Here is a 25,460-nt window from a genome sequence, read left to right as displayed (position 1 = left end):
ATTATAATCCTTTTTATTTGTTACTTACTATTATATAACTAACTATTATAATCAAGATTAATTAGAAACTGAAATATAATATATACAATATAACATAATTATTATATTTTTATATAATTTTAGCTCACTAAAAATCGTACTGGCATATTTAACTTTTCCGTATATTTGGTTGCCTATAGTAAACAATATCTTTCATACAATTGGAACGCAGCCCACGCTATCTTCTTTATTTGTCAAAAAACTAAAGCGTTTCTCCCACAGATGTCTCCAGGATAGAATAAACAACGCTTGCGCGAACGGAAGACAGCTACGACCAACTGCCAAAGAAAGATGACTAAATTGATATACCATAAAAAGAGATAAAATATAACTGGTCTGTTTGAGATCATGGAAACCGAGGTTATTTAAACATAAACAAATTGAAAATCACACAAGATCTTTGAACAACTGAATTCGAAAGGAAGGAAGTAACATCTAAGGTGAGGTAGCGGATAACATCTTCCACCGGCCCGAACATCATGGCTGAAGCGGAGCAACAACAAACAGCGCCAGAACAACCTAAGGCAGTCCCAAAACAGAAGGAAGTACTTGGTAAGAAAGTTTAAAAATACTTTTCAGAATTTTTCATTCGGCGTGTCCGGCATCCATGTTTGTACTCGATGAGCACATGGTCGGAAAACTAATTTTCATCATTTTCACAATATCTTACTGTAAAAGTGCAAGAATTTAACTTAATTTTGTTTAAAATGTCATTCGGAATGACTTAAATAACTTTTGAAAATCATATTCAGTTGTATATTGATATGTTGCCGGTTATTGACTCTGCTTCCTTTAGATAATATATGATTAATTTTTATTTAGAAACGTTTTCTTTCACAAATGAGGTTGATTTTCTTAAGTAAACTTCCATTTTTTTATTGATAAAACATTTCCTTTAATTTATATTGGTTAAAACAATTTTTGGATATTTCAATTACCTGTGGTGGGTGAGCTATGTAGGTACTTACTGTATTTATATATTAATTAATTAATTAAAAGTTTTTGTATCAGTGTTAAATCAGTATTGTTAGTTTCATTTAAATTATATATTTTTCAAAACAGCGCAGTTTTTTAAAATGGGCCTTTGAAAAAGTCCTTCATTGAATCATATAAATTATACTTAACCTGTTTCATTGGAACTTCTATGTATGTGTTTTTACATATCTGTTTTTTATCAGAGTCCTCTTCACATTTACAGTCAAGGTTATCGAAACCATAAATATTGGGTTTTTATTATAAATAAATTTCCTAATGTTTCGCGCCGGATCGGAATAATATGGAAAATTTGATGCAATTAGTATTCATGTAATGAGTCCCTTCTAGTTTTTTTGAAATTTGTTTTCAATTGATATTCGTTTTTAAATATTTTTTGTTTTAATTAGCAATCAAAACAAGATTTATGAACTTATTAGTTTGGAAGTTATTATGGCTTTAATTAGCTTGACAAACAAGTGTTAATATTAATTAAATTACCTCTTTAACCAATCAGTAGACCTGTTGATCTGTGAGAATTTTTCTCATTTTGCTATCACTCAGTATCACTCCTAGACTGCCTCTAAAATAAATATTCATTTTTAATTTTCAACTTTACCTCTATTTTATTCTACACATACTGTACTACGATTTGCTGATTATTCTATAATATTGAATGACAAAATTTAAATGGTTTTTGAGTTTGCTCAATGTAATTTTTTGTTTAGCAGTGTATTCTACCTTTTTTCCTTGCCTCTTAAGATTCTACTTATTTAACTAGACTGGCACCTAAGAAAATATGCTAACCAGGATCACTCCTGGTTACCAGATGCCTGATTCCTCACATCCTTTATATTGAGTATCATGTTTATGTCCATGTACATAATAGTTTTCTACTTCTGTAGCTACTACTTTATTATACAGGTTTTTCCAACTTCCAACAAGTTTTAGGTTTTTTTTTGACATCTTCAGGAAATATTGTGGATGTAAAATTCTAATACTAAATTTTGAAAACAGTTCTTTATGTTCAATAAGATTTTATAAAGAATATTCATTTTATATAGTTGCTTTGCAATGAAGATCACACCTTTTTTTGTGAGTTGCAGTCATCTGTTATAATGAGGGTTTACTATACACCCAAATTTTTGAAAAAATGTGTTTTTTGCTGCCTATTATGTCATTTACATTAATTCATTTTTCAAATCAAGTTATCTGTTGTTACAGCGTAATTAACAGAAAAAATTTGGAACACTGTTAGTTTGCTAGATGTGATAGCTTCATAAGCTACATTATGAAGTAAATTGTTAATGTAGCCTATGGAAATGTATTTATCAACTATTAGCATTGCAAATACTGATAAATACTGTTTGGGTTTTGTTTAAAATTAAAACACAAAATTCTTAGGTTGTACAGAAACAGTCACTGAATAGTTTACACCCTAACTTTTACATTGTAATACTGTAAAATCGCAGTATTGTATAGATTTGCTAAATGTCAAAGTGCTTGTTAAAAATTTCGCGTGTATTGAAAAATAAAATAAAAAGCTATTAAAAATGTCCAAAATGCCTAGAATTCATTTGAATCACATGCAACAAACAAGAGCAATTGCCAAACAACAGCAAAAACTTCTTTCTATAATTTCCATTTTGTTACATTTTGTAAAGTTGATTTATGTTATTTTGGTTTTTTAATTTTAATCAACCTATTCTGTTCATGTCTGCCACTGGTACTTTGACGTAAACTGTACATTTAAATGACCACAGCTGTACAATACAAAGTTTTCTTTTACAGCTATTTGGATTTTTTTAGTTTTGTTAATAAATCTATATAAACTATTATATAAATTTTGATAAATTAATACATATTGAAAAAGTATTCTGTAATGCTTCCAACCCCTTTATTTAAGTTAACAAGGGTACTATATACAGCATCTTTAAACTTCCTGTATTTATTAATCCACAACACGTAATTAACTGGCATAAATTTAGAGTGCTAAATGAAAAGTATGCTTCTTACCAAAACTAACCAATACCACATCCCAGACATTCTCTCATAGTTTTAAAGTCTCATTTTTTACTTAATTACAGCCATTTATTTTTTTTTCAAACTTCACATTTCAAATTACATTTTTTAACTGAATTTCTTTGGGTTCCCTTAAATCAGATAATGAAGATTGTACTGTATTTCTATGTGTTCTTTGACTTTGTGTTTTCTTCATGTAACAAGTAGGAATTTTGTGTTTTCTTCATGTAACAAGTAGGAATTCATCTGAATTGATTCTTTATAATTGTTATATAAACACCTGTATGCACTTTTTAATGATATACACCTGGTAAGGACTTAAAATTTGTTTCTTTATGTTCAGGATCATTCTAATAAAAACAAAACTACAAACTTACTAAAAAGAACTGATCTCTATTATGACAGCAACCATTTAACAAAATGAAATCTTTAGTTACCAAATTTATGAGATTATATCATTTATCAAAAGTTATAAGTATTGTATGAAGTTATTTTCTTGTGCTATCTTAATACATTTTACTGTTTTTACTGAACTACAATTTTAGTTTAAGGTAAGTTTATTTTGGTAAGTTTAATTTCAACTTAGGAAATCGTTTTCAAAAAACAATTTCAGAAGTTGAAATGCCAAAAACTTATTTTAAACTAAAATTGTGGTTAATTCTCAGTAAAAATATGTAATAAGTTATATTTTAGGTGTCTACCTACACATAGTTCTGTTTTACTTTCTCTAATACACTCATTTCCTTTTCAAATTACATTTCAAATTTTCAAAAAAACATTTTTTAACTGAATTTGTTTGGGTCCCTGGAGTTTCGATAATGGAGATTCTAGTTAGTCTACTACTATTGTGAAATTCCAATAGCATTGATTTATTTTGTTTTTGTCTACAAATTATAAGATCCTTCTAATTGCTAATTTTAAATTGTTATGTAACATATTATTTCATGGGCTATCCCATTTCTTGTTTTTCTAGTTGCATTGTTTGCTTTCCAGATGTTTTATGTAAATAAAAATATAGTCCAGTAACTTGTACAGAAAATAGGAGCTTACCTCACAATTCTGTGTGACTGCTTGGATTTAGCTGAAAATTTGGATTTAATGCTTGTCTTACCCTCCTTTGCAAAAGTTATATATGGGCAAAGTGTGCTTTTTGTTTTTAAGGAGTTAAAACTTCCCCTAAGCAGAAAAAATAGGAACACATATTTAAGCATTTTATACATTAAAATCTAATTAAGCAAAATAGCATATTCAATACTTTAATACGAAATTTCAACCCTCAGAATCCACCGCTTATGCCGTAAATAATGTAAAAAATAATTTTTTATGATGTGTAAAATGCTTAACTATAAATAAAATCAATAACAATTAATTCGTTGCTTGTGAAACGATGTTTCATTTGTTTCAAATTTTAACCCCTAGAAAGCATCCCTTTATATAAAAAAAATACTTATGGCCTATTTATAGTTTAAAATGTTTTAATTTTCCATTTAGAAAACTAAAAATCGAGACAACTACAACGCTAAAAATAGTTTTGTATACATTAAAATTCTAAACTTAGGTATCTAAATCAATAAAAATTTGTTCCTTGCTTAACGAAACATTATTTTTTTGGTGGCAACTTTTCTAACCCTTAAAACTACCCCCATGCTAATAACAGTGCAATGCACTCAATATTATTTGTTGGTGTCGAGATATTTATCTACAAAACTATTATGCATATTTTAGATATGTGAGAGCTCCAAACAAAATATGTATATTTTTCATGCTCTATTACTTCTTCTTTTATCTTCCAAAAATAAACTCGGTTCGCTAATCCCAGTCCGAACTGTCTAGTGAATTTAGTAATTATTTTTTTGCGAAGTTAGTTACTTTTTGACAGACTAAAAGTGGCTGGAAATTACTATACAACCAAGCACCCGTACTCATAGCCAATATTAATAGTAAACAAACTAAATAGTAAATAAAATAGAACTTTGCAAATTACCGACAATCAATATTTATTTATCTGCACCATATAATAAATAGTTATGTTAAATTATAACAACTAAATATATATTTTTTAAATATATACTACCCAAAATTTGATGGGTTTAGTATACACTTCGACTATTTAGAATAATTCTTCTTTTTTTTAAAGAAAGAAGTCTGTAATAGCAGGATACTTGAGCTATTAATACTGAGAAGTAGGAATTGTTGTGTTGTAGGTTTCCGACAATGAATCTGTCAAAATTTGTCCGAGCCAAGCGAATGGAGTTTATCATTGGTTTTTCTTTAAGTCAGTTAATTTCCAAGCTTTGATATAATATATATACATAGACATTTGAAAGGTTTTCAACAGCTACAAGGCTAGCTTCATTAAAAAGCCAAGCTACCCTTCAATTTTGAAAAATTAAGGTTTGAAGCACTTGAAAAGTGCTTCAAACTAAAAGCACTATTTATTTAAAAAGAACTACATTTTTATACTGTATCATTTTTATGTATATATAGTTTTTAAGGTATTTTCACAAAAAGAACAGTTTTTTAGAAATTTTCAAAATAGACAATACAATTTAATATAACTTTTTTCAATAATAATGCATTTTAAACAAGTCAAACTCCTGAATCTAATGAAGAACACTGAATAAAAATGTAATATAGAAGGAAAACAATTAATTTTGATTCTGGTGGATATTAGGTTATACTGCCCTTTTTTTCCTTAAAATATGTGCTCATTTTAAAAATCTTTTCATGGACTAGAATTTTTTTTTATATCATTACCCCCGAAAAATCAACCCTTTTGTTACAATTTAACATTTAATACATTGATCCAAATATTTGCAAAATATGTCTCCTTTCATCGACCCTATCTCACTTTGGGTTGTATCTAGAATATCTTGTAAAAAATTAATCTCATTATTTTGTTTATAAGATTCATTTTTGTTTTACATACTTTTTATATACTATGTTGTAGTCGTCTTTGAGTTATTCATGAAAAACCATTAAACACGTGACGTTTTTCAAAGAAAATTCGCTGTTTTCAACCATAAATAGCACAGTATTGACTTCTTGAAAAAACTCTTATGGAACAAAAGTTGTCAAAATTTAATTCCCTATTGATTCCCGTAATTATTGTTATAGTGAAAGAATGTCCACTCCCTGGAAGGGGTGGCAACCACCACTATGAAGCACATATCGGCGTCATATCATCATCATCATAAGTGGCTCGACAATCTGTTGTGGATCTTGGCCTGCTCACAAAGAAGTCGCCACTCCTGTCGATTCCTGGCAACTTCCCTCCATCTTCTAACCCCTAGAATCTGTAGGTCTTCTTCCACATCATCAATCCATCTCATTCTTGGTCGTCCTCTGCTTCTTGCCCTCTGGTTTTGAAAATGTTAATCTCTTCATGTATTCGTGATCTGACATCCTAGCAATGTGTCCAGCCCATCTAAGTCTCTGCTCTTTAACGAATTTCACAATATCTGGATCGGTGTATAACTGATACAGTTCAAAGTTGTATCTTCGACGCCATAGCCCATTTTCATTTACGGCCCCAAAAATCTTTATAAGAATTTTTCTCTCAAAAATACCAAGAAGTCTTTTATCATTTTGAGATAAGATCCACGTTTCAGCCCCATATATCAAAACTGGTCTTATTAAGGTCCTGTATATATTAAGCTTTAGTGCACATTTTATATTTTTATTTTTTAAATGTCTCTGGAGGCCGTGAACAGTTCTGTTTGCTATTGCTATGCATCTTTTTATTTCGTCGCTTGTCGTGTTTGTTGTGTTTACTAGCGATCCAAGATATGTAAATTCTTTGACTTGCTCAAAGGTATGGTTGTTAATTTGAATTTTTTATTGGATATTTCGAGGGTTTTTAGAAACCAACATATATTTGGTTTTTTCCTCGTTTACCACAAGTCCTAATTCACTTGCTGCTTCCGCAAGCCTTGTAAAACACTGCACCATGCCTCTCATATCGGCGTCATATAACTTTTCTTATTTGAGCAATTTCCCACCAATTTACCAAATTTCATGTGAGGTTCAGTCCGACAAAATTGGGAGGTGAATAGACCGAGTGACTAAGTAAATTGTATTTTTTTAAATGAAATACAACAATGGGTAGTCAGTCTACGTTTTCTAACTAAAAAGAACTTATCTCTATAATTAAATATTTTCAGGCTTTAAAAAGACTTAAGTTACAAAATGCGTGAGTTTGTAAAAGTTTACTGATTTCAACATTTAGAATTTAATTTTTCTAATAACATTTTTACCATCACTTATTCAGCAGGTGATATTTTGATGCAAATAGTATTACACTTTTTACATTCATCAATAGATAGTCTTCTTAAGCCAGTCTCAAAAGTGAATGTCTCATCTTGCTATTTTTTATTCAAGAGTTCATTGTTCTCAATGTCAAAATGGCCAAGAATCCTGGTCTGATTCCATTAAACTCGCCCATTTACTATAAATAATACAGCAAAAAACTCATTTTTAAAATTTTCAGCCTACACAATTTCATACATTTGTTTACAACTTTTGTGTATGTGGTTTAGATATATAAAGGTTCATTTAACTCTTGTAGTGTCATAGCTTATTTTTAGATCTAATTGTCTGTGAGAGTGATTGTAAATTAGCTGGTATACTGAGTGTGGCCAAAATAACATTGCAACATGTTACAAATTTTAAGAGCCTTCATGCTTTTAGTTTAAATTAATATTTGTTGTATCAACGTTTTAAGATAATAAAGGTAGATGTTTAAAATATTTAATATTGGAAATTATTAAAATTGAAAATAGAAAATTGAAAACTCAAATTTCTTATCAAATTGGTTCCTACAAATTACAATCAATGATAGTCTTATGTGCTGTGGAGGTGGTCATATAATAGTCACATATTTTTCTAAAATTTTGACAATAAAAATGACAAAAAAATTGCAAACATTGATGGGATCTTACTGAAGAATGTTAGGATGTAATGGAAGGGACATAAATGACATGATGTCATGATGTCTAGCTTGGATACCAGTCACATTTTTAGATAATTTGTTTGTGACAACAAGAAGAGGGGTCTAGAAAAAATTAATTAAAGAAAAATCATCTGATATTAAAACAATGAATATCATCCATATGATGGACTTCTCAACTAGGTTTAATTATTCTAAAAATTGAGTTAGTAATTAGCTATGTTGAGTCGAGCCCAGTCACTATAGTAAAGGATTGAGATTAGCACCGTTAATTACAAATTTATTTATCCATTTAGACATTCATTCAAGAAAGCTTTTCATTGCCTTTTTAAAGTATAATTGATAATATACACTGCGCGTCTGTCGCCAAAGTCAATCACGACACAGATTGTCACTTTGGCCAGCCAATCACAAAGCTTTTTATTAACTGCTTTGTCATTGGCCTCCCGGGGTAAGATTGCTGCGAATTCTCAAACACAAAGTGTATAAAAGAGCAGCACATCTTCCGATCGGGATCTAGTCGTCATACACTACTAGCCCTGCTAGAGCCTTGTTGGCTTGGTGCCACTACCTCTACTACTTTGAGTTTTATTATTAAACAAGTAACCTATTTTCGTCGAAGACGTCGAACAAAAAAAGAGTTCGTCAACTTTGAAGATAATTCATAGAAGCACAAGAACCGGCGTATTGACTAAGAACGTTCCCTGCCAGCAAGATACGGCTTTTAAAATAGAAAAGATAGTGATAGTGACAGCGGCGGCCGTAGAGCGTCAAGAAACTTCAAACAACATGGAGGACGCTACGGCCGTACGACACGTCATTAAAAAGAAGCCTAAAAATTTTGACATGTTTTAACTCTTACGAACCCTCCAAGAAATTGATTGTCATTAGATGTTTGTGTAGTGTTTAAGTTCTAAATCAGCATGCAACCATTTTTTAAATAACAAATTTAAAAAAAAAACTTCTCCCAAAAATGATGATTTTAATGGAAAATTAAAAAAAATAGCAATTTCTGTTTTCTTTATAAACTTTATATATATCACGACTTTATTGCAATTTTTAATATTCTTTATTACCACCTCTATTTTGAATTACCCTCCTCATTCAACGCCAACCGAAGCTGTTCACAATTTATTGGAGCAGGTATTCCGTTTCTTACTCTTCCTTTGAGTTAATCTCATAGATGCTCAATCGGGTTCAAATCTGGGCTTTGAGACGGCCAATTCATTTTGGCACACTGACGGTTTCCAGGTATTACGTTACCATCCTGGATACATGTCTTGCGTGAAAATAAAGTTTTCGGCTACAAACCCAGCAAAAGGCATTGCATTCTCGTTTATAATTTCGGTAATGTATCAGTGAGCATTCAATGCCTGTCCAAAACATTACAGAGCCTCATCAAAAAGCAACATGTGCTCGTCCGGCACAAGCAACATATCGTACCCCACGTCTTCTGTACGTTTCCATGCGACTGTCTGAGCCATAAAGTACCATTTTGGATTCGTCACTAAAGAAAACATTTTTCCAATCTAGCAAACTCAAGTCGGCTTTGTCGATGTGCTGCTGTTAACAAAGGTCCTGTTGCTGGGCAGCGAGCCTAGACCACATTCTCTTAACCTTCTTCACACTGTAGAAGTGCTGAATGTCCACCTGCGAGCATTTTGAAAACGGTTTTGGATCTCTAGCCGCAAAGTACCGATTTTGCAAAGAAGTGCATTTTAAAGAACGGTCTTCTCTGGCCGTCTTAATTCTTCTCGCGCCAGGTCTTGGCCGTCGTTAGTGAGATCCAGTCTCTACGAATCGTTGGTATGTTTTTTGGACCATACAACGACTGACTCCATGCTGTCTGGCCACTTCTATTTGACTCATTCATTATCAATCAAAGTAACAATTTGAACAGGTCTAGCAAAAATCTCTTATCCATTGTTTTAAATTTAAAATTGCATAAGTTCACTCTTCGAATAACTGTACACTAATGAAAGATTTTTGAAAAACAGAACATATTCCAAGAAAAACAACATACAAGCAACACGTGCATTTACCGAAGTTGTAAAACTGATATCAATTCTGTGAACTTATTTCCCCTAACTGACCTGTCTGCACCCAGCGGCGATGTAAAGTGTTTCTGCATTGTGAGAGTTTAGTTACAATAGAATAAATTGCATAAACTTAAAATCAATGAAACATTCTTATAAAGTTCTATGTGATGGCCTCTTTTTAATGACACGCAGTATATTTTCAGAATATTTCAGTTTGTCACACATCGGATTTACAAAATGTTTATCCAGGTTATCTGTGCCTTTTATTTTTGTCCAAGACACTAATTAAATAAATTAATTTCGGTAATGCTACTATGAGAGAAGCGAGTCACTAATTTATACAATATTGATTATAAGTATGTATCTTATAATTAAATTTGCTTCCATGTTAAAACAATAACAGGACATGACAATATTCTATAGTATGAAAATATTTCTATTGTTTTGCTATTGTAAGCTAAATTTTGAGTTATGCAGAGTTCCAGTCTTGTCTGCTGCAATGTATCTATCATACCTGAAATTTATTTTAACACGGACATGCTTGAAATAAAATATTAGTCTGCATTTTAAAACCACTCAGCATTGACTTATCATAATATTATATTTTTCTTTAGCAACTAAGGTAACTGGCACAGTAAAATGGTTTAACGTCAAAAGCGGTTATGGATTTATCAACAGAAATGATACCAAAGAAGACGTTTTTGTGCACCAAGTAAGTTCCATTTTATTTACTTTTATTTATTTTAGTGTTGCGCATACGTGGAAAATGTTTCTTTTGCTATACTTGTACACCAAACTTTTGAATATTTTCTTTGAATCAAGCTGTTCAGGTATTAATTTCACTTCACTTTTCATGTAAAATGATATATTTTTGTATAGATACACTTCCATATTTCCTAATCTTTAGCCATCCTTATTTTATGTACTTTTCTTTCAGTTATTTAGTTCCTACTTTTTTCTTTTTTCAGTATTGATTTAGTTATTTTATTTGGTTTGGAATCATTATTTTTCTCATAAGTGAAGTATACATATGGTATTATACACTGCCGTGTTTGAGTAGGTGCATTCATTTGTTTGAGCTCATGTTTCTTATCGTAAGTATAATTGATTATTGATTGTTTCTACTTTCAACTAAGGAATTACAATCATTATTTTGTGTGGATGTTGGGTGTAGTTGTAGATCAAGGGATTTTTTAGAACAGTTAATAAAGTAAGACTAGCAGCTGCGATGGTATCGGATTTCCAATAGAGGGTCACTTCAATCACCCTTTGTTGAGCAAAATGGCATTTTAAACTTATAAATTTACTGTAACATTATCATCATTACATAAATTTGGATCCAGCTGTGTGGTGTAACAAATTATATCCTTTCCGTTTTTGTATTTGATAATTTTTGTTTGTAGAAGTTATCAGTTAAGCTTTATATCATTTTGTTACTTAATGAATATTTAATTACAAACCAAAAATTTTAATTTTGCCTATCATTTCAAATATTAGGTCAAATAAATAAAGATAACATTAATCAGCAGAATGGTGTTTGTTATGAAGCTTATTTATTATTAACTTTGAAATAAATAAAAACTTACTATCTACTTGCTAACTCTTACCAACTGAAAGTATAGCAAATATAATTTCTAATAAATATTGTAACTTTTTTATGAATTTAGTTAATGTATAATCTCAGTTGTTTCTCATAATTGACTGTTGTTTCTTTTGTTCTAATGTTATGTTGGTTCCATGGCTAGTTTATTATATACCTAATTATTTGGAAATTTGGCAATCTTGGTCAAAAATGAACATAGATACATTTACCAAAGCTTACCATGTTTGTTTTGAGTTATTCTATAACTTCCATTCGCCATATTTTCAAAGTTAATGGCTTAATTTTGTTTAAATCTCTATAACCAAATTAATTCGCAACTTTTTAGTGAAATTTTTATTGTTTAATTGTTATAACATTTACTACTAATAACTAATTATCTTTAATATGAGGGGGTTTTGAAAGTTAATCGCACGTACGAAAGCTGAGTTAAACTTTGAAAAGCCCGATAGAATGCCTATTTTGCAATTGTTTTTCACAGAATTTGTTATAACTCCGGTTCTAACAATTGTATCAAAGTTTACCAAAAGCCATTTTGTTCTTTTTTTCAAAAGGAACAGTCTTCATTTTGGTAAATTAAATATCTTTAATAGTGTAGGAGGTACAATCATTTAAACAATTAAATTGTTAATAACAAATTATCTGACGGGTTTTCAGCCTGGTGCCCTCGAAAAATCGAATCTATGCAACAAAAAACCATAAAAAAACGTCAAGGTATCGAGACGACATAAAAGTGCATATGCAACCCCCCACTGGCTCCGAGACTAATAGGAGTTCAATGAGAGATTGAAAATTTAACAAGTGTAGTTAAAATAAAATCATTAGCATGGGTACTAACTCAGTAGGTCAGCCATGGGACTCAACCACATCTGTTATTTTTGAGTCCCTTCTATAGAATACTTCAAGCTAAGCTGTCCTATATATACAATATTATTAAAAATTCTATTAGGGAAAAAACAGTGCCCATTTGTCTCAATACAGATTTAGCACATTTCTAGTATTTCGCTACATATGGTAGAAACATATTGATACTACAACTTTGCAAGTTTAGTACTAGTTTGCTGCCCGTACTTGTTTACTTTCTTCATCCTTTCGTTTAATGTTAATGACAAGTATGTATCTCAATAAAAAAGGATAACATTATCTTAAATTTTAACGGTAGTTTAGTAGTTGATTATAGAAAAACACTAAGATTAGAAGCTACTGAAATTTGCATTTCCCCACCCCTTCCTTAAATATAAGTCAACAACAAATTATCATCAGATCTATAATACCATTTGACCACTGACAAGTTACTAAATAAATATTCTTTTTTTTTTAAGGGGAGAAAGTTTTAAAATAGTAATGAATAATTGCACATTCCTTAGATCCATCTCTGTATTTCTAAGAGATGACTGAGTCATAAATGTGCTACATCACAATACCTCCAAGAATCAACTGCTTGTGTAATATTTTAAAATAAATAAAGTATTACTAGTTGGTTAGTGGAGAACAATTTTACCATAAGTATCAAACTGTTTTAATTTGATTTTATTTATTTAATTTTGCTGTTGACTAATAACATTCCATTTGTAAAGGTCGTTTAGATAAGAATGCCAAGAAACTAAAAATAAATCAGGCTTCAGCACGTGGACTTTTTTCTGTGGACTTTTTTCGCATTGTGTTCTTATCAAATTTTCATAAATAATTTATCAGATATTTAAAGAAAGTGTTACTTAAACGCTATAAACAAAGCCCGTTTTAATTATTAATCATTGTTTGTGTTATTAATTTATTATATATTGTCATCTGTGACTAGTTCATAATCTTACTTTTTGTTTAGGATTTTAAGAATCCCCTTTTATTTTCATTTAACGTTTTAGCTTCCAATTTATTATAGTTAAAGCGCCCGCCAGAAAAAAAGTTTATGATAGATACCCCCTCCAAAGTTCGCTTCAGGATCGCTTCGTTAGGTTGAGTCCGACACGGTTTCCCTCTGCGACTTTTTTTGGTTCTGGGAAGTTTTTCCTCTAATATTCCCGAAACATTTCACCCGCCAGACAGGAAAATCGGAAAACCAGTTCTGTCAGACACAGACAATATGAAAAATTGTTTTTGCTACTGTTAATGAAAATACCCTGAAAAATTAGCTGGTTATCTATGAATTTCGTCACTGTAGTTTTTCCGACATGTTCGAGTCGTCAGACATTTATCATCAGACAATTTTATTTACGTGCTTTTTCTTATAATTTTTAAGCTATTTAATTAAAACAATTATTAAAAAAAAATAAATAATAAATTCGTCATGAATGGGTCAGACACGGCCATAAAACGTTTGAATACAGGCAAGTCCCGTTTGAATTTACCGACAAGCCGCTTCGTGTCACCCGATAATGTATTAAGTGGTTAAGCAGGGAGGGTACACATTCTTCTCAAAGTCTTTCCATAACAGGAATTTCTTCAGATGTCTGTACTTTCAATGTCAGCTATCTGACCCAAATTAGACAATTTTGTTGACATACCCATTCATCAAAAAATCCTCATCGCTGAACATTTTATTATAGGTAGGTCATCTACATTAGAAGGTATATTGTATCCCTCTTTTTTAATTACAATTAAACAAAAAATTGTTTCTACTTATTTTAATATACATGTCTGTTAGCGTCTATTTATCATTTGGCTACCTTTTTCTGAAACTTTGCAGTGCGTTTTCAAAATTGACTATGAATTAATCCAAGTTGAAGGATTGAAACATTTTTATAGACGTTCAGAATTAAATTATTTTTGAAAAATTAAATAAAATTTGTTAAATTCTTCAAAACTTGTCGGAAGTAGAATGCCCAATAAAGTAGTTTTAATCCTACAATAATTGTGGATAGTTAATATTACATATTAAAAAGTAAAATGGGATAAGGAAGTATCTCATTTTCCAATATATGTCTATTAAAATTTTTTACATCACCGCGGCCCCTTGTGTAATAAATAAAAATGATGAAACTAAATCCCTATTCTTTATGATTTTTTATTAAATTTTATTCATTTTAGTCAGCCATAATAAAGAATAACCCGAAGAAAGCCGTCCGATCAGTGGGCGACGGTGAAGTCGTAGAATTTAGCGTAGTCGTAGGTGAAAAGGGTAACGAGGCGGCCAATGTAACCGGCCCTAACGGTGACCCAGTAAGAGGTTCGCCTTATGCCGCCGACCGAAGACGAGGATTCCGCCAGTGGTATTACCCGAGAGGAAGACGTGGTGGACGTCGTGGCGGTAGCCGAGGCGGCGGACCGCCAAGAGAAAGCCAAAGTGAAGGCGAATTAAAGGTATATATTTATATTGTTCTTCTTACCTTAATTTTCTATTTACTTTTGGTTTTTTATTTCACTTATTGGATAGCACATCCAAGGCAGCGGCAGTGTTAAATATTTTACAACTGAAGCGTTCGGCTGTGCAAAATAAATACGAGGATTCGCTAACACCATGAGAATCTTTACGATTCTATGAATGGAGTTTGATAGTAACCTTGATACAAAAATATATATTGTCATTTTTTTTACTCTCATCGTTTGTTGTATTTATTTCTTTTGTTTATTTACTTGTTGAGACATTTGCAGAAATTATTCTACACGAAAATTCATTGAAAGTTTAGCATCGCTTAGTCTTCGCTATTAAACTGTTTTTCAATACATTTTCTTCGACAGCACATTTTATTTTAATATTAAGTTTAAACTTAATTCAAATTCTATTTATCTGCTATGTTCGTATACAGAAATTAATATTTCTTCCGAGCTTTGGCAGTTTTAATGCCGTCAACTTCTTTTTGGGCATTTTGCATTTGATCATATGTTAACGTTTATAGTATTATACAAAGTACACATGCGAGATATTAAATTTTTTAAATTGAAAATAGGATGGAGTACAATCAGGCGGCGAAGGCGGCCCAGGTGGCCAAGGACCCCCACGTCGGTATGCTCCAAGACGAGGACGTGGAGGATATTCATATTACAGGGGACCCTATCGCGGACCGCCAGGAGAATTAGAACAAAATGGAGATGCTCCCCGTGGTCGTCGACCCCCACGTGGCTTTTTCCGTCGTAATTACCGTGGAGGTCGCGGCGGCGCAAGACCACGTTCCCAGGACAGCCAGGGCCAGGCTGGAGAGCTAAACGGTCAAGAAGGTGGACCACGTGGACCTCGTGGACCACGCTACCGCAGACGTGGCCCAGCCCGTCCAAGAGCCGGTAACTCTCAGTCGGAGTCTGCAGGAGGGAACCAACCAAATACCAAGGTCAGTTCAAAGCAGAAAAATTATAAATATTGATACCTTTTGTCTGAGTTTTGTACAAGAATTTATAAAAGTGGCAACTACAACAAATTTCAAACAAACATAAAATGTAAATGAGCTGGGTCATAAAAACTGCCCTATTAATAATTTTCAAACAGAGTATATTATTTTTGTTAAGCTTTTATCTACCGAGAAAATACATGTATTACTTACCATTCGGGTCCATTGGATTGGTTTGAATGAATGAATGAATAAACTAATTTGTGTGCCAAATAAATTTATATAAGCCATTTGATACAAAATAAAATATATTTCTAAAAACAACTATTATGTATCAAATAATTAACTATAATAATAGAATATTTATATTCTATTGAACATTGAGAAAATTAAAGGTTTATTCTTACCATTCGGGTCCATTGGATTGGTTTGAATGAATGAATGAATAAACTAATTTGTGTGCCAAATAAATTTATATAAGCCATTTGATACAAAATAAAATATATTTCTAAAAACAATTATTATGTATCAAATAATTAACTATAATAATAGAATATTTATATTCTATTGAACATTGAGAAAATTAAAGGTTTATTTCAAACAATTATTACTTTGCACATGAAGTAGGAATAAAAAAAAGAATGTTCCCCAAAAATAATATATCGCACTTTACACAGTTTGATTTTGTTTTTCAATCCTTTTTTTATGGGAAAATATTAAACTTTGCTTTTTTTTTGGTGGCTCAAATATTTCAGCTAGAATTGATAAAGGGCTGGTTGAAGCAGTGATTACATTTCTCTTTATATAACCAACAGATTCCTTTCTGAAGTTTCGAAGTTTAGTAATAAAATTTCTCCTTTTTATAAGTTCTTGTCACATTGAGAATTCAAAGATAACTATATCATGTCAGATCAGATAAACTAAGATCATGTAAAAAACAATTTTAGGCCACCAGAGGGTCATGAGTTTTAGGCTGCATGTTCCTACCATTTTACCAATAGTATCTACACATCCTTTTATTTTGTTATAGCCTAAATAGTTTCATTGTTATGCATGGTACTTGTAATGTAACAATTGTTTTTTTTAGACAATTGTTACATTACAAGTACCAAGTACCAAGAAACTATGGTTGCCTTTCTTGAAAACTGAATAAAGTAGAGTACATATCACGATTCTTATGATTCATAAAAACAGTTGGTAGTGAAACCTTAACTTTTTCAAATTGACCCAACAAGAATTGCATGTAGACCAAAATTTCTTGTATCTTTTGTTAATCTCTTGACAACGTGTTTTCTTCGTGCGGTTCTCTAGTTTTTTTTCCTGCGTAAACATCTTAATTTTCATACATAAGATGTTAACGCAGATAGCGCAAAATTTGATTTCATATTTACCTGGTTTGTTTGAAATATATTGCCTAAAAGGATATTTTCCTTAAAATGCAATAAGTTGTTTATCAACTCATCAACTGTCATAGACCTGTTAGGAACATAAGCATCTTTTAATATAAATTCTAATAATATGAATTCCACAATTCAAAGCATTTCCTTATATGGCCTAATTTATCTAATGACCTGTTCTTACGTATTTCGAGAAGATTATCAAATTCAATAGTATAGTATTCTTGCAAATTTGTTACAACTTATATCATTGAAAATGTTTCTTCCATTGTTTAAGCTCCACTTCTAATATTTATTTTTGTTTTATAAACCCCAATTAGTAACAAAAATCCAATAATTTTTTATTTCTGTCAAGTCTACTGGTTTCCATTTTTCATTATATTTTCTATTACCTTCTGCATTTGTCCATTTTATAATTTTCAAAAGTGGCTCTCGAAAGTAGATTTAAAATGATGATAATATAGAATACCCTTTACGATTTGCAAATCTTGTGGGTCCTGCTTTTTCTCTCAAAATATTGTGTTGAGCATGTCTTCCTTTTGGTCTAATAACTTCATTGGCATTCCACATGTATTCATTGTTTTTCAATATAAAATTTGCTGAACTTTTACTTGATTAGTCCCCTTGAATAACATCATCAACATGATCTAAGTCTGTGTATGTTTCTTCACCGCCTATATCAATGTGATCGATTTCAAACTCATCTGTTGCTTCCCTGTCTATCATCACTGATGGCATATTCTATGTGAGCTTATTTTCTTAAATTATCACTGTTAATTCCTCTCGAGTCAGTGGCTTTCTTAGAATGCGGACTCCCTACAGAGGTTGGTAATCATAATGGCTATTTTTATTTTTGAATTTGTTGCTCTAAACAAGTCAATCGATCTGCATTGACACCAATCACGTAGATTCTTCAACCAAGAATTCTGCCTTAGCCAATAGATCTTTCTTGAAGCTTTCCCTGTATTATTAGTCTCAAAATTTTATATTTAGGTCCCCTCATTACATGGCCTAATTATTCCAGTAGTCTTGTTTGTATAGTGGTGATTAGTTCTGTTTCATTACCAACTCTCTCCAGTAGTTCTTTATTTGTAATTATATCAGTCCATGATATTTTTAATACTGTGCGTATAACTAGAGTTCAAAACCCTCGATTCTTTTTAAATTACATTTTTTTATGAATTCGTACAAGTAATAAAAATTGGTCGAAAGAACTGGTCGAAATATTTTAAGGTATCTTAAAATACTGGCATATTTTAAGTGAAAAATATAACATTAAATATTGTAACTGGATCCAATGGGCCGCCTGGTAGACGGAAGGTTAATGAGACAACGAAAACAAGGTTTAAGACTATCGGTATGCCATAGAAATATTAAACAAATAATTTTCTTGTTTATAGAATTTTTGCATAAAATATTTTTTGTTACTCGTAAACGAATTTTTTTGACTGATAACAAAATTATGTTTTCTGTATGAAAATAACTATTATTTGTGTAATATTACAAAGTACATTTACGCTTTTCATATTTGTTCAGTCAGTCACTTAGCTTCATACTCGAAAGTTCTAACTTAATGTTGAGTAGTGGTAATTAAATTTATGTAACACATGTAATATGTATGTGGAATGTATAGAATTTATTTTCCAGTAAGAATATTTTGAAGGTATGATAATAATTATCATATTAAGCTAATTATTAGCTTCAGTTTAGTCATATTTTAAACATCAGACCTATTTTAAACTCTGATCACTGTTAATATCCCATTCTATCTTTTTATGGTAATTTTTTATTCCTCTTTTAAACAAAATAGCATGTTTTTCTTTTAATTACCAGTTTTTACAAGCATATGTTTCTCACTGCATTAGATAATAATTCAATATTAAAGCTTTAACTGCTTTTGATTACTTTATCTGTATTATATATGTTATAACAACAAACTGCACATCCAAGGCAGCGGCTGTGTTAAATACCTTACACTGAAGCGTTCGGCTGTGCAAAATAAATACAAGGATTCGCTAACACCATGAGGATCTCTGGATTCTATGAATGGAGTTTGATAGTAACCTTGTTACAAATCTGATTAATTTCAATAATTTGGTGTGACAAAGCTATTGTGATTTTGCATAGTTATTATGGGATATATTTTTTTTCTTAAACCATCTTTCAATTTTATTTAACCTTGAATTTTATTTAAAATACAAAAAAAGTTTTGTAGTAAACAGGAAAGTCAAACAATCAGCTTTTGCTGTTTTGCAAAATTTAAATCAAAGCTAAATACTTCTAAGTGAATTGATAAAGTTCTTTCTGATTATAGAATTTCATTCTTCCTTCATGTTAGTTGCAATGCAATAACATTTTTAATTATGCTTGGCTTGTTACGTGTAATATTGTTTGACACTTTGACTGCCCACAGTGTTCATGAGTCTCATCGTGTCTTAGTCGATGAGCTTGGCTCAACTGCCAGCCATAAGCCGCTTTACAACAGTATGCATTTAATGAGCAGTAGAGATATGTATTTGTGATTAAGTTGGTGTTATTTAGAACAAAATCTACAAAAAACTGTTTGCCATTTTAGTTTGTTTCTTTATTTTTGAACTATTCATAGATGTGACAGTCTCATCCAAGCCAAAAAGTAACTCTTAAGTTGAACTGTTAAACATATTGGAAAGTGTTGTGATGATGATTATTCAGATTATAAGTGATCTGGATTGCGATTGGGAAGAATCTGATTCGGGAGAGCATAGAGCTGATGGAGAAAGTAATAGTTAGTTGATATTTATGGTATTTTGGCACAAAAAAAATGTTACAGGGTACAAGTGATGAAATACCCATTCAAATGGAGAGTTACACGCTGGAAACCTGTTACCTTTGAAGAGATGTTTACTTTCATACCACTAATACTTGCAGATTCGAACAATAAAGTCCAATGGGATACGAGATAATAAGAAAAGTCATTATATGCTTAATATAAAATGCTTTGATGAGCCAATGAGTTGTGCATAGTTTCTTTTAACCATGAGATGTCTACATTTTACAAATACAAAGTTCTACAGAGTGAGTGGTCAAAATTAAAATGAGCATTAATTTTTTAGATGTTGACCATTCAGAAAGATGTTGGCCATTATCGCAGAAAAATTTGAACAAATCAATGGTACTATGGCGTTGGTGGCTGATTTTTCGCCAATATATCAAAAACAAAAGGCATAAATATGGAGCTCAACTGTATGTGTAGAACGAACCAAACTGCTTAATTTTAAAAACTTTAGTGTATACTGGAGCAGTGGACAATATTGGAGGGAAAGATGAGTAAAGTGGTTCAGGATTTATTGGAAAAATATCTAGATTGTGGACATAGTGTTTACAGTAACAATTTTTTTATAATTCTTATGACTTCGCTCACTATTTAACCACACCAAATTCATGTTGCACTGGCCCTCTCAATGTCAAACGATAAAATAATCTTACACGGTAATTGCACAAAAATATAAAAAAGCGCCAAACAACTGCTGCCTAAACTGTGGTAACAACGGTAGGAAAGTGGAAGACAAAAGGGACATTTTGTACATACATATAACAAATATGGAAACAACCTAAACAAATATTAGAAGGCAACAAATGAATAACAAATCTGCTACAAAAGTTCTTTATAATAAGCATATGGGAGGAGTTGACTGAGACAAAATTAACTTAATTTCTATTACCCCTATGAGAGAAACACATTGTGTCATAAAAAAATTACCATTTTACATCCATTACATAAACCTAATGCTAATAAATTCCCAATTGTTATGTTTTAATTGATTCTATCGTCAAATATAATATATATTCAAAAATACACGAAAAAAATAATCGTCAACGCCACTTTAAAAAGTGTGCAGTCAAAGTTTTAAAGAAAAATGTTCGGTAATGGATAATTTTTATTAGAAGTGCAATAAAAATAATATTTCATACTATAAAAGAAAATATCTATATTATAACTAAGCCACAATAAGAAAAATAATTATTTTCATAATAATTTCTGTAAAACATATTTTTGTCACTATCATTTGTTTCCTTTCAAATTGGTACACAAGGAATACTTTTTAAATATTTGCGAAACAAAAATGTATACAATTCAGTTTCTAAAATATTTAGCACAATAATCTCACACAAACTGTTTATTTCTAGGTTCCCGAAAAAGCTGTATCTGATAAGACCGAAGTAAGTATCTATTTCTATTATTTATATCTTGTGTTGAATCTATAAGACTTCAAATTCAAAAATCCTTGAGATTATGTGCCCAAAGCACCCTACATACCTAAACTGCTTTACACTTTAGTCTTAAATTAAAAAACATATTTGTCTTTTGTTTGCCATTTCAGTGAATGTATTACTTAGCATCTTCTTAGCATCCATATCTAGATAGTTACTTACGTGATTGTTAATCTCCTGATAAGAAAGGCACAACCAAAGTAAGCCAAAGAGTGTTTATGTTGAGAGTTTTGTTCATAATCCTTTTGAAGATTAAATGATAAATAAAACAGTTTGCATACATAAGGGGTATATATTATTGTGGATAATGAAGAGTTGTAAGATATTGTAAGCATAAAATAATTTTTTTTGTGTTTTAAACTCACTTTTTACAATCTAGTTCAATGAATTGAATATGAATTGTGTTAATATTCTTTAGAGAAAAGGAAGTCGGTATACTAGGTACACTAATTTTAATGATTGATATGTTGTTAATTTTTATATGCTTTTATTTGTTTATTTAGACTAAACTGACTTAGGTAAATGTAATGTTTAGTATAAATAGTAATTATAAAAATATACACTCGATTGTTATAAGACAATGGAACAAAATATTCTCAATATCAGATACAATATATATGTGAAGAAGCCGATAAGATAGTTAGCCTAAAACAAGCTAGGCTCAGTTGGATGCAATCTGATGGTTAGATAGAAATAGAGATCTGAGAAAGAGAGAGAAAAAGTCCCGCAAAGCTTAATAGTTTTGATACTCTAGATATATGAGCTAAGTATGCTTGTCATAAGTGAGTGTGGGGCAAATGGCTGACTTTGATACCAATAATACAGTATTGTTGTTCTTCAGGTGCCTCTCCGCTACGGAGGTTGGCAATCATCATAGCTATTTTAATTTTTGAGGCAGTAGCTCTAAATAGTTGTTTTGAGCTGCATCCAAACCATTCTCTCAGGTACTTGAGCCATGAAATTCGTCTTCTTCCGATGCTTCTTCTGTCACCTATCTTTCCTTGCATTATGAGTCGCAGGTGCCATACTTCTCGCCCCACATCAGTATTGTTGTTATTCATTCTTTCACTTAATCATCAGTTCACTTACTACCAAAATCGTTATGGTTGTCAAACCACACTTGTATACAAGTAGGTGTCGGAGTGAACTTTATGCATACTATATATGCGTGAAATTTTAGTTTACAATAGTAGTTTACAATATTTATTGCTGAGAAAATATTAATAGAATTGCACAGCAGGGAAACATTTAATTATTGTTGTTACAAGTCTGCTTATTCATATTATCACAAAATATTATAATTTATATAATTTTACTAACAAATGTTATCTTATTTCAGGAAAGTCAACCAGTGCAGAACACAACTACAGAGAGCAGTGCTTAAGCGTAATCGCGCTCAAGTCCATCACTCTATAATCATAAAATATTTAACAACGTTAGCGCGTGAGTTTGTAAAAGTAAAAGCAGACAAAAGGCATTTCATGGCGAATGTTTGTACCACTAATAATTTTTGTCAATTCATCTGTAAGAAAAAAATACCTGCAAAAAGAATTTGCTACGGTTTGGCGCCACAATTTTCAACTGGGGTTTCGAAAACATTTTTGATACTTTTTATATTCCCATTGATGTTTTTATACAGAGATTTGTAAATTGTAGATAAGCAAATTGCAACTCGTTTGAAAATGGCGACAAACTGCTTTTTGTATTTTTTTATGTAACGTGCATGAAATGTCTTGAGACCTTATGTCATGCTGCAAAATTTTTCCTTCATAACAATAAAGTAAAAAAAAAATCATTTAAAAATTCGACACCTTGTCTTGTCAACATTGACGAGTGTCGTACCAAAAAAATATGATTGCAACATCTAACTTTGAAAAGTCTTTTCCATCTTGTGAGCAAACGGAAAAGAACCAAAAAAGTTTAAAAAATACAAAAAAAATCCGTAAAAGTGTAAACACAGGACAGTTTATTTTCGACTTACATTTATGGGTAACATGATTTTCTCGTAAACAGTAATCTCATGTCAAAATCTTTGGGTGCTAGTCATGTAAGTATTGGTGTTTTTTCTTTATTGCATTACTGTAGTGTTTTTAGATAACTACAAATATACAGTAATTGGGAGTTCTTTTTATTTATTATTTTTTCGCTATTTTGTTCAATATAAGTGGAAAATAAAGACTGTTCTCGATATTTTTGTTTTATTTAAGATTAATTTAAATACAGAAAAATGCTACAGACAAAAAATTCTAGAAGAGTAAATCCATTGATGAATTTTAAACGTACATCTTTCTAGATAATAACAATTGGTAATTGGGGTTGAAAGATTTAGATTGAAACCATATTAGGCCAGAGAACGAATTTTCCCGTGACATTCGTTGATACGGGTATCTAACAACTGCTTTTAATAAATTTGGTGATAACAAAATATACAAAAGATTGAACGTCTTTTATTACTAATAAACAATATATAAACAATTTAAGATCGCTATTTGATTTTAAATACTATAGTTGGAGACCAATAAATTATAAATGGAAAAGTAACGCAAAAATGAGAGTTTCAAAGCTATTTTTAATGTATAAGTTATAACATAACTTTGTATATTTTTATTTATAAAATTATACAAAGTATAACAATTAATTTGTGTAAAGTATACTTGTAATATTTTTTAGTCAAGAAAAGTAATTGTAAAAATAATCAGCATAATTCAAGAAAAATTAATACGTGTAGAGTTAAATTTCAAATAAAAAATTAATTTTTAAAAGATATTTACAACTTTAATACATAAATAGTTAAGTTACTTATCATCTCATAACCTTTTCTACTACTAGTAATAAGAGAAAAGTAAAATTTTGCAAAATCAATATTTATTTTAAATTACTCAGTTCAATAAACTATTCACAAATTAACTAATTGAATTTTTATAATCTCTGCAACGAGGTACTCCAAATAGAAAAAGACAAGACAAGAATATAATTTGGAAATGCACTGACGAAAAGCAGACGACGATGTACTGGCATCTGGATTTATAATTGTATCCACGTCATGCCAATTTGTCTAGACATAAATCCCTTCGTGAAAACGATTTCATAATAACTCTGCACTAGAATAAAATAATAAAAATAAATTTTATTATAAAGTTTTAAAATACTAAAATCGAGAAATAAAGAAAACTCTGTTTTTTCAAATTCATGTAAAAATGCTGACTGAAAATGTTGAATAAAAAAAATTAAATTTCCTATATGTTGATGAGTCGAGTTATTTTAAATGTTTATAAGCTTAAAATCACAGTACTTTTATAAACATATTTAACATAATTTTTTTAATAATTAAATGATTTAATTTGATAAAATAAGCCTTTATCTTCAATTTGGTGCTTTCCGAATTTATGTAAATCTAATAGATTACACATAATAACGTTGTAGATAGAAGCTTTCTGGAATAAACAATTTCAATTTTGCAATAACTGTTAAGTGAAAGTTTTAAAAATTTTTATAACTGAATACATGTAGTATTGGCCCTATTATCACGCGAAATTAAATTTTTTGTGTATTTTTAGAGTGGTTTTTAAGAATTTTCAAAAAATGACGAATCTATTTTTGCAATAACTAAAAAACAAAAATAACTTTACAATCACCCATTGTAAAGGATTTTCTATAATTTTTCAGTAAAATTGTGTCATTTGCGCATATAATTTTCCGTTTTCATCTTTAGTATTTAAAATGAAATGGTGATCTTACATTAAGTATAAGTAAAAAATGACGTTTAATCTTTTCCATATTTTTATCACCAATTTTATCAAAAGCACTCTTTATATACCTGTATCAAAGAGTGTCACGAAAAAGGTGTTTTATTTGGTAATTTCTCTGTCTATATTACTAATGTTTAGAAAAATAAAGAACATGAGCATAACATCAACTCATTAAAAGAATGTT

At 30.5% G+C, this 25,460-nt stretch overlaps 1 protein-coding gene across 1 annotated transcript; it reads left to right on the top strand.

Annotated features, from left to right (window-relative positions):
- Window positions 1-388: 388 nt before the first annotated feature.
- On the top strand, window positions 389-23,715 carry LOC140451942 (Y-box factor homolog). The gene is made up of 6 exons (XM_072545929.1): window positions 389-591; window positions 10,635-10,732; window positions 14,645-14,917; window positions 15,505-15,882; window positions 21,444-21,476; window positions 22,867-23,715. Exons 1-6 carry the CDS (start codon window positions 519-521, stop codon window positions 22,909-22,911), a joined length of 900 nt encoding a protein of 299 aa, XP_072402030.1. The 5' UTR covers window positions 389-518; the 3' UTR covers window positions 22,912-23,715.
- The last annotated feature ends 1,745 nt before the right edge of the window (window positions 23,716-25,460 follow it).

This window comes from Diabrotica undecimpunctata, chromosome 1 (genome assembly GCF_040954645.1).
Source record: "Diabrotica undecimpunctata isolate CICGRU chromosome 1, icDiaUnde3, whole genome shotgun sequence".
NCBI lineage: Eukaryota > Metazoa > Arthropoda > Insecta > Coleoptera > Chrysomelidae > Diabrotica > Diabrotica undecimpunctata.
Note: the sequence above shows the minus strand (reverse complement) of the source record. Positions and strands in the feature narration are given on the sequence as shown.